We start from the raw sequence: 14,897 nt of genomic DNA, 5'->3' as shown, positions 1-14,897 counted from the left end.
GTGCCCTGGGCCTGCAGCAGCCCGGTTACCCTTCGGTGGAACGGCTGCGCGGGACGTGCTGGAGCGCGGCTCCCCGGCGGCGTCTGAGGGACACTCGCTGACACCATGGAAGGGACAAGACGCTGTTCGGTCATAGGTTGGACGCGACGATCTGCGGGGTCCTTTCCAACCTCACTGACTATAATTCATCTCCACCCTGGTTTTTGAATTCTTTGGGCAGTAACTATGAGATCTGAGGCCTGTATTAATGGCCGTTCCTGACCACAGCTCGCGAAGGGCAGGGGAGCTGTCCCCAGCCCTGGGCCGGGCGGGCGCTGGAAACCGGCTCCAGGCCCGGAGCCCCGCGTCGAGGGCCGGGAGCAGCGGGCAGGCTCCGGGCAGTCTCCGGGCAAGCTTCGGGTCCGCCGCCTGCACCCCCGGTCTGGCACACCCGCCGCCTCCGCCGGGCCGGCGCCACCTGCGCGGCCCCGGGCAAACCCCACCCCCGGGCCGGCCCATGGCGCGGGGCTGCGCGGCTGAGCGGGGCGGCCGCTTCCTGCCCGCGCCACACTGAGCCGCGGTACCGGCGGCCGCAGCTCGGCCGCGCCATGCGCGACTACGACGCGGCCACCGCCTTCCTGGGCGAATGGGGCCGCTTCCAGCGCCTCGTCTTCTTTCTGCTCAGCGCCAGCATCATTCCCAATGGCTTCAACGGCCTCTCCATCGTGTTCCTGGCGGGCACGCCCGAGCACCGGTGTGTCGTGCCCCGCGGGGCCAACCTGAGCGGCGAGTGGCGCAACGCCAGCATCCCGCTGGAGCTGCGGGACGGGCAGGAGGTGCCGAGCCGCTGCCGCCGCTACCGCCTGGCCGCGCTCGCCAACTTCTCGGCGCTGGGGCTGCGACCCGGCTCCGACGTGGAGCTGGAGGCGCTGGAGCAGGAGCCGTGCCTGGACGGCTGGGAGTACAGCCGCGATGTCTATCGCTCCACCATCGTCACCGAGGTGCGCGGGAGCGGGAGGGGAATCCCGGGCAGCCCCGGGGTGCCGCGGAGAACCGTGCGGTTATCGCAGTGCCCGTGCAGCTCCGCCGCGTTCTGGGCTTTCTGCCGGCACATTGATCTGCTGCTAAACCCGCCGTGCCGAGTTTGTTTTGAGGTCTTCTGTTCACTTTCATTTGCATAAGAACGAGGAATGAAATTTTTATAGTGAGGGTGGTGAGACGCTGGAACAGGTTGTCCAGGAGGTTGTGGATCCCCGATGTTCAAGGCCGGGCTGGATAAGGCCTTGAGCAACCTGGTCTAGTGAGAGGTGTCCCTGTCCATGGCAGCGACTAGATGATCTTTGTAAGGTCCATTCCAATCCCTTAACATTGTTTGTTTCTATAATGAGCTTCCAGGTGCAGCCTGTTTCCTTACCCAGCGAAACTGGTTACACTGTGCAAATGCTTCTTGGTTCATCAGGTATCTGTGCAAGGGGCTGGAGCAGGGTCAGCACTGGGTTCAGCTTGCTTGGTGTGACAGAGATGTCTCTTTGAACATCAACAGTGTTTGTTTTCTTTCTTTAAAAAAATAAAGGTGGTAGAACTCATGGAATCTCAGGGTGGTTTGTGTTGGAAGGGGCCTTAAGGAACGTCTAGTTCTAGCCCTCTAGCATGGGCAGGAATACCTTCCACTAGACCAGGTTCTTCCAAGCCCTGTTCAACCTTGCCTTGAGCATTTCTAGGGATGGGGCATTCATAGCTTCTCTGGGCAGCCTGTGCCAATGTGTCACCACTCTCACAGTTTGGAGTCATCCTGAGTTGTGCAAGATGCATGGACTGGGGAGGCCTGGTTTGATGTTTTATTCAAAGGACCCTGAACTTTGCTGTGTGCCCACAGTGCCTCTGCTTTGTCCCTGTGCTCATGTGCTGGGACAGGTCATGTTTGTGTCTGTGCAGGTACACTGCTTGAGTCAAGCCTGGGGTGTGGGCAGCCTACCAAAGGTGAAGCTGTGCTGGAGCTCCATAAAAAATCTGCCATGATTTCTTGTTTTGGAAACTGGGTTGCGATCAGTGTTTGGGTAGTGATGAGTTTGAGTACTAAATGACCATAAGCTGATCTGGGCGCAGAGGACTAAGGTGACTTGGGGAACATGGAAGAGAAGCCATGGCAGCACAAGGAGGATTAAAGATGGGAGCACAGGAGTTGTAGGAAACTCAGTCAAGGGTTTGAATGATTCTGACAAGTGCAAGGCATTGCCTCATCTGTTCCTAAAGAATTGCTGTCTTGCTGGAGAGGAAAGCTGCTCGGAATGTCTCAGCTCCAGTGCTTGCTGAAATGCACTGTTGTGAAAGGCTGAGTACTCTCAGGGCAGTGTAAGGCAGTTGGCATCTTCATGGTCAGGCCTTTCACAGGGGGACACATGGCTGTTGTTCTGAGTGCTGTGCTATGATGGTTATCCTGGCTTAGATGTGCTGCTTTGTCTTGATGTTAATTAAAATGTTTTGAGCTATTGGAGTATTGTCCCGTTTTACAATCTGTAAGAAAAGGAGCTGCTCACGTAGTGCTGAGACTCCCCAGCCCTGGCTCCTCGTCTGTGTGACTTGGCAGATGTCCCGTGTCCGTGGGAGGCAATGTTTGTCTGCCCAGGCATCATGCACTGAGGCAGTATTTTTTTTTCTCATCTAATATTAATGCTTCTGAGGGAGTTTTGCAAGAGCTGTGGCCTTTCACACACTTACAGGTTTTCAGTGTTTAACTTGTTTAATTTCTTGGCTTGGTGGTACTGCTTTCATGATTAACTAATCTTGTGTTTAGTTGCATATCTCTAACTTGTTGAATAGTCATGAGGACCTTTGTCCCAGATTTCCATAGCTGACACTGGGAGGGGGAAGGGGGATTTTTTTTTTTTTTTAAGAAAGGTTTTTGCTGAATCTCTCATGACTTTAGAGAAACCTTGTTTATGGTTCCGCTTTTCAGGGGAGACTTAAAACATTCAGTTCTCTCCCACTTAAAGAGAGACTTTCTTTTCTCAGAGACTAACAACAGAAGGTTGTTATTAAGCCAGTCTGCAGTATTTAACCAGCTCTGGTGTAACAAAATCCCTTTCTGTCTTTTATTTTTTGAAATGCTGTAGCTCAGGGCATAAGAAGGGCTTTATTTTGGCTCAAGAAAACAACTGTGTCATTCCAATTCCTCCACGAGTCCTGTAAAAAAATGAATGTAGGAGTAGTAAAAGTTCATACATGGTAGTAAAAGGACTAAACCAGGAGTAATTAAGGGAAAATATTAACTTCTGCCAGTCATGGCTGTTATACCAGGAGTAGAATTGAGCAGTGGAGTTAAGGGCATGAGTGCACTAGAAATATGATATAATGAGGTGTTAGGTGATACATCAGTCAGAACATTTTAGTTCACACAAGAGTAATTCTTAAACAGTGAACCATAAACATGCTGAATTTTGGATACACTTACTCATCCCCAGCTTCTAAAAAGGTATTGTAATGTTCCTCAGTTTGAAATCAGTGCAGGTGGTGTATGCCAGATTTGCATGGTTTTTGTCTGCTTTGCTATTGGCAAACTTTAGGGCCTCTTGGCTTTTGCAGGGGAAGGACGCACATGGTGGGACTTGCCAGGTGTCTAGAGGCTGGTTAGGTGCAGGGCTGGTGCTCCTTCCTGTGTGGGTGTTCAGAGAGAGAAAGTTCTGGGCAGAGATGAGGACCCAGAGGTTTCCATTCTGTACACCCCAGGGATTCAGGTGCCCTGCTGTGCTGTCAGACACAGTCCCTGGAGATGAGTGGGTTGTGCCAGGGCTTCAGGAAGCAAGGGGAGACTGCAGCAGTGCCATGTGCAGCACACAAATGGGCTCTGGGGCACAGCTGGTTATCCAGAGGTTTCGGTGTTCACCCTGTTGGAAGGCAGAGAAATGTATTGTTTCACTTGGCCAAAATAAAAACACAGGCTTATGCTAGACGTTGTAATTTATAGAGTCATAGAATCATAGAATGGTTTGGGTTGGGAGAGACCTTAAAGATCATCTACTTCCACCCCTGCTGGCATGGGCAGGGACCCCTTCCTCCAGAGCAGGCTGTTGCAGGAGTGGGGCCAGCAGCTGAATTGTAAATCAACCCTGTGTCATCCAGGTTCAGCTCTCACCCAACTCTTCATTCATGTTAGTCACCTCCATTATTTATCATCTTTTAAAGCAGGTGCTTCTTTTTTATTGTTGTAGGTTAATATCTGTTTATCACTGTGGCTGAAGTTCATACTCATAACTTTGCAGGCCCAGGAGCTGAAAAGGCTCTTTGCAGCTTTGAAAAAGCTTAGTATTACTAGTCTTGTCAGAAGAAGGAAAAGAAAGTCTGGTTTTCATTTAATAAGTAAATACAAATGTCTGACAGATAAACAAAGGTGTTTGTAAAATGCTGGGATTTTCAAGGTGTGATTTAAAAAGCACACCATGCAGTAGTGTTTGGAATTTGGTACAAAGTACAGCTATTTCTGACATCGCAACATAAAGTAAGATTAATATTGTTAAAGAATAATAGGCTTGCAGTTGATATTGTTAAATGGAAACAGTGCTCTTTTAGAGGCACTGTGGACAGTTAGTGACAAAGTAAAATTCCCTTTATGTTGCCTTTACTTTTAAATTCAAACTCACCTCAGGTGATGGTAGTGCCCTGTTTCCTTTTTCTCCAGCCATCTCAAAAATATGGTGTATGGGCAACAGTTCCATTTCTGCACTGGAATTGTAAAATATTTGGCAATTTCCTTCCTGTTTTATCTCTGTAAAAATGTAAAACAACTAGAGGAGGGGAAATTAAGCAGAATGTGTATTTTGTAGACACAGACTTCTGTTTGCTTTAGGTAATAAATTTCAATGTAACATTTAGACCTTTTAAGTATTTGGAATATACAAATGTGTTTTTAGAGGAAAGGGTGTTTAATAACACTCAGAGCTTTCAAGTAAGCAGAGAATACTTGTATGGATATAAACAAAATCAGATTCAGCATCAAAGGTTGTCAGTACTTGGTTGTGTGACTGAGATTTTTTGAAAAACCTGACTCTACTTGCTGAGAGAAGCAAGTGGAAAGAGGGAATACAGGGTACTGGGCCATCTTCAAAAAGTCTTGATTTTTAAAAAGAAGATATTCATACATGGAACTAGCCACTTAATTTTTTAATTATGCTTGTTATTCTCAGCAAGACATGAAAAGAGTTACAAAAATAAAGGAATGGGAAGACACAGTATCTTGTAGCTGTAAAAATTGTTTTGCCTATAAGGCTTTTCCTTGTAGGACAGGAGTACAACCAGGTGGGGCCCTGAAGTTTTGTATTTGTCACAGTCCAGCTTTGATTAGGGTTCTTGTAGTGGCATTAGGGAAGGGTCTTGACTTTGTGGGAGGGAAGAAATCTGATGGAGTAGTTTATAGAGCTTTTATTCTCAGTTTTGTCACTAGGCTTGCCTTTCTAGCAAGGGATTTGGAGACATGGTTCCAGGCAACTGGCATGTAAGAGATAAAGCAGAACTTGGGCAGTGCTCTCCTAGAGAGGTGTGTAAGTGATGACTGTAAGTGCCTGGGACTGTTTGATACTCGGGCCCCAAACCTGTGCTTGAGAAGCAACTGCTTCAGTCCCTCTCCTTTTTGGTCCCCCTGCCTTCTAACCCAAGCTGTCCACATTCCTGGCTATCTCCATAGCCTGTCCTCTTTTCCCCATCACCTTTTCCCAGCTGTCCTCACCAGCACTGTCATCAGCCAAGGATCTGCTTACGGAGGTGCATAAGCACAGCTCGGCTCCAGCACACAAGGGAGCCTTTGTGCTGGGTGTGAGGCTGCTGACAGGCATCACCCCAGCCTGATCAATTGCCTGGAAAGTAGAAAAATCACAAAATATCTGTTAGATGAGTAAGAAGACAAGTTTAATTTGCAACAGAGGATGTCCTAAAGTTATAACAAAATAGATCAAGAATGCTCTGTTCTGTTGGGTACCAGTGTTGAGCAGCTCAATGAGCAGCTTCACAATCAGCAGCTGCTCTTTGAAAACAGAGTGGAAATGTTTTTCTCCTGTTTGAAGCCCAGACACCTTGCCAAGGTTAACCTTATCTTGTTCACTGGGGCAAAAGCTGTTACAGCTAGCAGACTAGTTTATAAGATACTAAGAAGTGAAAATAGCACATGCTTCTAGAGCACTAGGTCATGGTATGCTGTGTCCAAACAGCACTACCAGCCGCAGGGGTTGATTAGCAACTACTCCTGGGACACTTGCTCTTTGCCATGCTGATCTAGCAGTGTTGCCTTGGTGACTTCCTCTTGGACAATGTGCAGTTGAGGTAAGAGTATGGTTGCAAAACGATTCTGGAAGGATGATGCCATCATCACTGACAAGCAGTATAATAGACCTTATAGGTGTGTCATTAATGAGTTGAAGACTTTGACATTTATTTACTGGGGCAAAGGGTAACAGACCTTAAAATCCCTTTGTTCTAATTATTGTCCTTCTGTGGAGTCTGTAAATAACTGGTATTGTACAACCAAGGTAGTTCTACTTTGGAAATTTGATGTTGAAGTTCACTTTAATGCCTGGTTCAAGTGGTCTTCAGCATGACAGCTCCTCACTGTGCTTTAACAGAGAGGCCAGAAAAACAAGCTGGTAATCATTGCCACATTTGAATGCCCAGTATGTTTCCACCTGCCAATGCAAGAAGGTTTTGGCAGAGCTGTGCTAAACATTTTAATACCATGAACTTCTCCAAGAAAGGTGTCCACCTCAGTGATCTGAAGAAAATGTTTGTTATAGGACACAAACATGCCAGTGACTGGAAATCCAAGTGTTGTTCAATCCTTGTGCCAAAGGGCAGGGTGTAGGACAGGTGAAAGGAGATGGTGGACTCACAGGCACAGGGTGATCAGCTGGAAAGTAAAGATCTATTTAGTAATGACAGACTAATCACCAAGACAGATTTTAGTTCTGTTATTGAGGATGTCTGACTGCAGTAGTTGATGCAAAGATAACTTGTGAGTAGGCAAGTCTTTATAACAGCAGGATTTGTATTTGTGGTGTTTGTTTTTCTGGTAGGTGTTACCATATAAAGACATATACCACTGAAACCTTTGGCCTGTATAAATGATAAATTTGATAACAATCATTTGCTGGTATTTCCACGTTGCCAGGTATATTTTACTGAAGCTTCCTAGCTGGCTTAGCCTCTGTGGTCATGACAGGCTCAAGCTTTCATTAATCTATAATGAAGTATAGCTTTTGTTGAATAATACAGATTTAAATGTTAATTATAGTTCATAATTTAAATGATGTGGATAACTGTAGTAAGTCCAATTCCTTACCATGAGTGGGATACATTTATTAATACATTGGAGAGCCCCAGTTCTGGAAGGAACTTTTGTAGTGGTGCCTAATGGATGGTGGTGGTGGGATGTGCTGGGGCACTGCTTGGAGTGCTGGTACCTGAGCTCCAGGTGCTGTGAGGCTGGAAAGGCCTGGGGAGGAAAATGAAACCTGATAGAAAGAGAGATTTTTCAGACCTAAAACCACAAACAGATTTATCAATGGAGAGGTTATGAAGTTACCTGAATATAGTTACAAATTGGAAAAAGGTGCATATTGACCTTAAAAATAATAATTACAATGACTGCCTTATAAATTTAAGGTAATGTAAAGGCTGGCAGCTAGAGTTAGGCAGCTGGTGAGAGTGTAGCCTGTGTGAATGACCATAATTCATCTCTGGAACAGTTCCCAGTTCTAATTCAAAACTGGATGCTATTCCATGAAATAAGCGATGGCTCAGTTGCATTTTGACACGGGAATCTGGCAGTGGAAGGCCATTGCTGGTGTTGTTCATTCTGTGCCTAGTTTTAAGTGATCCTCCATCCTTAAAACATAGACTAGGATGTAGTTCTGGTGTGACTGTTAACAGGCTGAGGGCTGTGAGATTCCTGGAGTCAAAGGCTTAGTGCTGAGGAGATGGGCTGGCAGACAGTGAACCAGCAGCATTCCCACGTGTGGGAGCTGGGACACACAGCAACTGCTTTGTGTTTATCATGGAGCAGATCAAAGCATGGAAGGGTGTTCCCTTCAATGAATTGAAAAAAAATATACTCAATTATTTGTAACTGGGGGGCAAGGAGGATTAATTATTCAAGTCAGGGTGAATATTTTAATTTTGGCCTTTTTAATACAGATTAAAACCTAAATTTTTCCATTGCTAAAACATAAGAAGGGGCCTTGAGGGAGCTGTTTGAATAACTGCGCTCAGGAGGGTTTGGTCTCACATCAGAAGCATCTGTTGCCTCCCAGTTCCTCTCTTGCAGGGCTGCAGCACCTCTGGCAGCAGGTACTGGGAGAGCTCTGGGAAACTGGTTTTATGTCCTCCGGTCAGAACATAGCTGTGAAGGAGGGGATGAGAGATCCCTGCTGGGTTTTGTCCTTTCTTCTAATATTTACACATTTTTTTCCCCCAGAAAACCAATATAGAACTAAGAGTCTTTTAATAATAGTTGTTTATGTAGCTGGAAAAATAACATGAGTGCTGCTTCAAAAACATCTGACTGAGCTGGGTAGGATCTTGAAAAATATTGAAGACGCTATTTAATAAATATTTTCTTTTATTCCTCATTTTTGTTTTAATTTTGGAAACTTTGTTGGGTGTATATTTCAGTTTGTATTTCAAAAATTCTAATTGAGTCCCAGTGAAGAATGAGCAGTCTCCTGTCTCTCAAAACCATATTAAAATGTAATAAAAAGACTTTTTCTTTCTATATTGTTGTTTCTATAGTTAAATTTTTCTTAAATTAGGAATGTGAATTTTTAATGGGAAATATTACTATATGCAGGGAAATTATGTTTGGAAACTATTTACAAGGTCATGCAGTGACAAGACAAGGGGGAATGGCTTCATGCTGACAGAGGGCAGGGTTATATTGGATATTGGGAGGAAACTCTTCCCTGTGAGGGTGGTGAGGCTCTGGCACAGGGTGCCCAGAGAAGCTGTGGCTGCCCCATCCCAGAAGTGTTCAAGGCCAGGTTGGATGGGGCTTGGAGCAACCTGGGACAAGAGAAGGTGTCCCTGCCCGTGGCAGGGGGTTGGAATGAGATGGTCCTTAAGACCCCTTACAGCCCAACCCATTCTGTAATTCTGTTCTCACTCCTTCCAAACCCAGCTCAGCAGAGTTTAGGAGGGAGGGGAAATCCTGTTTATTAAAAGACTTTCCAATTCTCTCTCCCTGCAGTGGAATCTCGTATGTGCCAACGACTGGAAGGGACCCCTGAGCACCTCCCTGTTCTTTGTGGGTGTCCTGCTGGGATCTTTCATCTCAGGACAGCTCTCAGACAAGTAAAGTATATACACCAGAGCTGCTGTCTCTTTGATGCTCATTTGTAGGCATTTCTGGTATATCAGCTTTCCTACTAGTGTCTTTCTGCAATTACTAATATGTCTGTTCTGTGACTGTCTAACCTGAGTGTACACAGAGTGGGTAGAGAAATGTGCTGAGCTAGAACAGAATGTTACAAAGATTGTTAGTAGGTGCTATCTACATCTGCTTGTTCTTTCAACAGTCACTCTACAGCAAACTGGTTTTTTATGCCAGAAAACAGGTGTTGGAGATAAGTTTTGTCTGGAAAAATCTAATCAATTACATTCTCTTCTGTTTATTTTGGACTATGTATCCCTGAGTTGGAGATAAGTTTTGTCTGGAAAAATCTAATCAATTACATTCTCTTCTATTTATTTTGGACTATGTTCAGAGGGATCCCTGACTCTTGTTTTCTTTTTATTTTTTTAGTTTAAACAGGGATTTTTCTTTTTATAAACTATAGCTGCTCTTTCTCATTATCAAATACAGCATTTAAGTCCAATGATCTGTATTTGTGGAAGCATAAATGCTGTTCAGCTGTACTCCAGAGAAGCAAGATTTTCTTGTTTATCAGTACAAACATTAAAAAAAAAAGGAAGACACCACTAATTTCTGTGATGCCAACAGCTGTTTGTATTTTGTAAAGCTCAGTTTTTCTGATTCTCTCCCTGGGATTTGCTGTGCATTGTGTGCTGTCTTTCTGATTCCCTGAGAACAATATGTGGTTCTGTAATTTGCTGGTACTTGCAAAGTTTCTGTTTCACTGAAACATAATCTCTATCCATGAATCTTCTGGCATCATTTAGGGCCTTTCCATAGCTTCCTGCCTATCTGGTTGGACTGATCTCAAGCTTAGAGACAGTGATCTTTAAAAATTAACCAGGCCTCCTGTACTTCTCTCCACAGCTATATGCTATGATTTTGTATAAAAAAAATCCCAGGGCAGGCCAGTGTTTGCTCTGCCTGTGATCCTGCCTTCTGCCTGGTTCCTCCCCTCCCAGTCCTGCTCTTTCCCCCTGCACAGCCAGCAGCCTGCTGGCCTGCACACCCCCTCAGTGCACCCTTGTCAGCAGGGTCTGCCTTTGTCAGCTCCTCAGCCTTCTCTGTTAGGAAGTCAGCACTGAGGAGCTCCAGAAATCTCCTGGCTTGTGTCCTGGAGTGTTCAAAGCCCTTATGATGGTCAGTGCCTTTGGACACGAGGAGGGTCCTGTGGTGCTCTGCAGCAGGTCCTGTTTGCTTTTTTCTGAGCAGGTGACTCCAGCAGATACCCAGCACCCATGCTGGCCTCCCTGCTGATCCCAACCCATGATCTCAGCTGGCTTGTCACTCATCCCCAGGCCCAGCTCCATCACTCACGTCACTCCCACGTGACAGGTGATTCCCCTCTTCCCTGAGTCTCTCACTACCTTTTCCTGGTGCTGCTCCTTCAGAAGGTTCAGGTGCTTCCTTCCAAAGAACTCCTTTGTCTGCTACAAGGATCTCCCATGGTGACTACCTGGCAGGTGAAGCAGGAGCTGTTCTGGTGCCAGAATCCATGAGCTTCCTACCTTCACACTGCTGGCAGTCTCCTGCAGCTCCTTCCCCTGGCAGCACAGATCCTCACCAGGTGCAGGTGAGGAGGCCATCGGTGCAGCCCATCCAGTCACTGAGGGACTGCAAGCTCAGGGTCAAGAGCTCCTTCTCTCCATGAGGAGAATGCTCCAGCAAAGCTGCCTGCAGTGTTCTGCACTGCAGTGAGCCTGAGACATGAAGGTTGATAAAGTATTTGGGGGTTTCAAGTTACAGTCAGTTCTTTGTGACCCACAGTGATGCCCCCAACACCAGCTGTAGATCTGTAGGTCAACACAGACTTTGGAGCTGTGAAACCTGCACTCAGCATACCCTGTCCCAGCAGTGTGGGGCTGCCTGGGCCAGGACAGCAGCAACCACTCTTACAGCAGCTTGACAGGTTGAGTTTAGTTTCTTCTCTCCTTGGTTTTTGGGGTTTTGTTAGTACTTCATCAGGAGGTCTTCTAGAATCCCTTAATTTTGTTCATATTTAAACCCAAAGGGAATGAAGATTGTGGCATGGGATCATTGACTGCCAATAGCATCTTCCAAATCTGAGTGTCACCTCTCTTCCAGAAGCCTTTCTTCTTTTTCTCTTTCTAACCTGTTGATCTGTCAGGGACCATGTGCTCCTTAGAGGAGGACAAGCATTGGATACTCTTGCACTTTAAGTAACTTGTTCCTGATGATTTGTTTCACTGCTCATTCTGTCAGTAAGAAAGGAATAGTGTTCCAGCACATACTTGAAGACAACTTAACTAGCAGCCCTTAGAATATTAATTTCTCTTGGCCAGTGATGTTTTTAATGTGTTTAGAATACTTGTGCCTGTGTCGCGTTTCCTGAACCTCTGTTTTTTGCAGAAGTTTTGTATCTCCTTAAGTATGCATATAAGTAATTTTATTTTTCTGTTTCTGTAGATTTCATTCATAATGTTGTTTAATCATATTTTTTTCCCCTTCTCTTTCTTTTTTTAATCTGTTCATGGAAGGTTTGGCAGGAAGAATGTGCTGTTTGCAACTCTGGCAATGCAGACTGGCTTCAGTTTCATACAGGTCTTCTCTACCAGCTGGGAGATGTTTTCAGTGTTGTTTGTGCTGGTTGGCATGGGACAGATATCTAACTACGTGGCAGCATTTGTTCTTGGTATGAAAGTCCTGCTGGTCACTGCATGTGTCCTTTCACCTTGTGCTTTTCCTGCTCCTTTTCAGTACTGACTTAAGGTTGATTTGTTTTGCCAAGCAACACTGTTAAGAGTGTGGCCTCACCATGCATGAATAACTTCTCTTCTCCTTGGAAACTTCCAGCTGATAGAGGTGCAATTTGAATTATTTCTATGGTTTACTGTCCTAAAACCAGTAAAACCCCAGAAACTGACTATTTGAAATAAAATCCATCTTCTAGTTGGAGAGATTATACAAGTGAGACATGATTTTTTGGAGATTGGAACTAGATGGTCTTTAAAGTCTCTTCTAATCCAAACCATTCCACGATTCTATGATTTTTCTGGGATTTCTGATGTCCATTTTGGGGCCTAAATACCTGTTTAATTTAAAAGTTCAAAAGAACCAAGATAGGTAGAGTAATTTTTATAGTCTTCTTTAAACAGCCTATAGTAAAAATTTAACTGTTGTCATGACTTTTGCTTTGTATACTTTCAAGCTAACTAAGACCATATTTAATAATGGGAATGTGAATTACCTCATGAATCTGAGATTTAAAAAAATTAAGATTATTTACAGTGACTTCATTGTCCAAAATACCAAATGGTGGCAAGAAATTATTTCTGAGCCAAGGAAGGCCAGTTCAGGGGTGAAAGCAGTGCTTAGATAACCTCACTGCCCATAGCCTGCTGCAACTGCTGGCATCTTCTTTGATTTCCATGGAATCAAGAAAGATTGTATTTTTTTTCTCTGTCTCTTGATTTGCAGGTCCCAAAACATTTCAGAGGAGAGCACTGACCCCTGTTCATGCATTTAATTCCCCTGGCAGTAGCCTGGTCTTTGTGACCAACATGAATTCCATATGTCTACCCTAAAAGACTGTGAGGTTTTTTGGCTAAATAGTCTTTTAGAAGGTGATACAGGTTGGGAACTTAGTTGAGGCACCTTTGAATTATTATTTAAAGAAGCTGATCACTCTTCATAAGCTGGAGAGGATTCTGGACATCAAGCTACGTTTAAGTGTTGAGAATGTCAGGTGATTTCAGCTCCTCAGGTTAAATGTGAAATTCCAAAATTATAAAATTACAGAAATATGAACTACATATTGAGCTACAGAAATGCTGTGTGGCCCAGTTCTCATTCTTTTACACATATAATTACCTCCATTGGTGCAGGATCACAGCATGAAGCAGCGCTGTGGTGCCTCTCCAACTAGACAGCAAAGTGCTACATCCTGCTACTCTGCAGTGCAGTGCATTTCACAGCCAATTGCTAGGGGTATTTTTGAGTTGCTTGGTTGCTATTAAGTGAAAATGCCAATAATCCCTTTGCTGTTTTGAACAGGCACAGAAATCCTTGGCAAGTCAGTCCGAGTGCTGTTCTGCACCCTGGGGGTGTGCATCTTTTATGCCTTTGGCTACATGTTGCTGCCTCTGTTCGCTTTCTTCATCCGAGACTGGCGGATGCTGCTGCTGGCGCTCACCCTGCCCGGGCTGCTCTGCATCCCGCTCTGGTGGTGAGTATGACTGACTTACAGCGCTGTAGTCTTTAGAAGGTCCTGTCTGCAGATTTTTAAGATGATGAAGCTAATGAAATTCAGGAATGGGTAGGTGAAGAATGGATCTTGTATCCTTTACTCCCCCAGTTGTTTAGCTGTCGGTCTGTGGCATTGTATGTGATCTGACTGATGCCTGAAAAACCTACTCTTCATTTTCTATAGGCTTCTGTAAAATTAAGTCTTTCACATGCAAAGAAAGCAAAAAATGGTCAATAAAACTCATACTTGTGTACCAACTGAAATCCACAGGTTTTTAAGTATAGGTGTGAACTAAGGGCAGAAGGAAAAAAGTTGTTCTGGGCATTGGTAGGGTGACACAGATATGACAAACTACAAAACAGTACTTGCACAGCTGTGGCACTTCCGTGTTTTCTTCTGTAGTTGTTAAAATCCTACTATTGAGTGGCATGTAAAGCTGAAATAGTCCACGTGGTGGTGGTGTTGCTTCACTTACAGTAGCAGTTGTGTTTGTGCTTCCATCTCGGTTCTTATGCAATCGAATGACTGGGGAATTCTGCTCTCTGACTTGCCTTTCTGTCACAGAATTTACAGTTACTAATTTTCCATGTGTTAACCTCTGAGGATATGTTTCTTAACCTACAGCGTGCTGCTTGTGTGTTCACATTTCTGAATTTCTTAAATTAATCCCATCCTTGGAATGTTTAGATTGCTCTTTTTTCTGAGTCACTGCTAATTCCTTCAGCACTTCTGAAATCCATAAGGGCATATTAGTCTGGTCTTGTTCCTTACACTAGATTTACGCTCTTGTAAATCTGATTTCTGTTGTCACTGCACTAATTCCTGCAAGATGTGGCATGTTTAGAAATCTTCCTACCTGGAACAATGTGTTGGTCCCTTCAGCAGCTCTTTCTGTGGAAATGCAGGTTTGTTATTCTGAACCTTCTCTGCAGGGTCATTCCAGAGTCTCCACGGTGGCTGATCTCCCAGGGAAGGTTTCAGGAGGCAGAAGACATCGTCCGAAAAGCTGCAAAAACTAATGGCATTACAGCCCCAGATGTAATATTTGACCCTAGTGAGGTAAGACTTGTTTAGCAGTCTAGTTGTTTGCTGGACTTAATGTAAAGCAATTGATTCCATACAGATGGATGGAGTTATACCTGCACTGCATTCTGTGCTTCTCAAGTGGGTGAAAGATCATTGTTTTCTGCTGAAAAGCACAATACCCTTGCCCTTCATTGCAAAGCCTTTGTGATCCCATTCCCACGGGAATGCCAACATGCATTCTAACGCAAACATCTTTTTCATACAGTTTACAGCTGCCCTTTTTCCTTTTAAACTCTA

The 14,897-nt window shown here is 44.7% G+C and overlaps 1 protein-coding gene across 1 annotated transcript in view; it reads left to right on the top strand.

Moving 5' to 3' along the window:
* The first annotated feature begins 495 nt into the window (after positions 1 to 495).
* Positions 496 to 14,897, top strand: part of LOC121361415 (solute carrier family 22 member 5-like) — a 28,064-nt gene continuing 13,662 nt past the window's right edge. Inside the window, exons 1-5 of the mRNA XM_041482091.1 lie at positions 496 to 980; positions 9,203 to 9,306; positions 11,866 to 12,020; positions 13,382 to 13,553; positions 14,507 to 14,633. Coding sequence (XP_041338025.1) covers positions 588 to 980; positions 9,203 to 9,306; positions 11,866 to 12,020; positions 13,382 to 13,553; positions 14,507 to 14,633 — 951 coding nt within the window. The 5' untranslated portion in view covers positions 496 to 587. The remainder of the gene's footprint in view (positions 981 to 9,202; positions 9,307 to 11,865; positions 12,021 to 13,381; positions 13,554 to 14,506; positions 14,634 to 14,897) is intronic.

Source organism: Pyrgilauda ruficollis, unplaced genomic scaffold, assembly GCF_017590135.1.
Source record: "Pyrgilauda ruficollis isolate IOZ18807 unplaced genomic scaffold, ASM1759013v1 scaffold57, whole genome shotgun sequence".
Lineage (NCBI taxonomy): Eukaryota > Metazoa > Chordata > Aves > Passeriformes > Passeridae > Pyrgilauda > Pyrgilauda ruficollis.
Note: the sequence above shows the minus strand (reverse complement) of the source record. Positions and strands in the feature narration are given on the sequence as shown.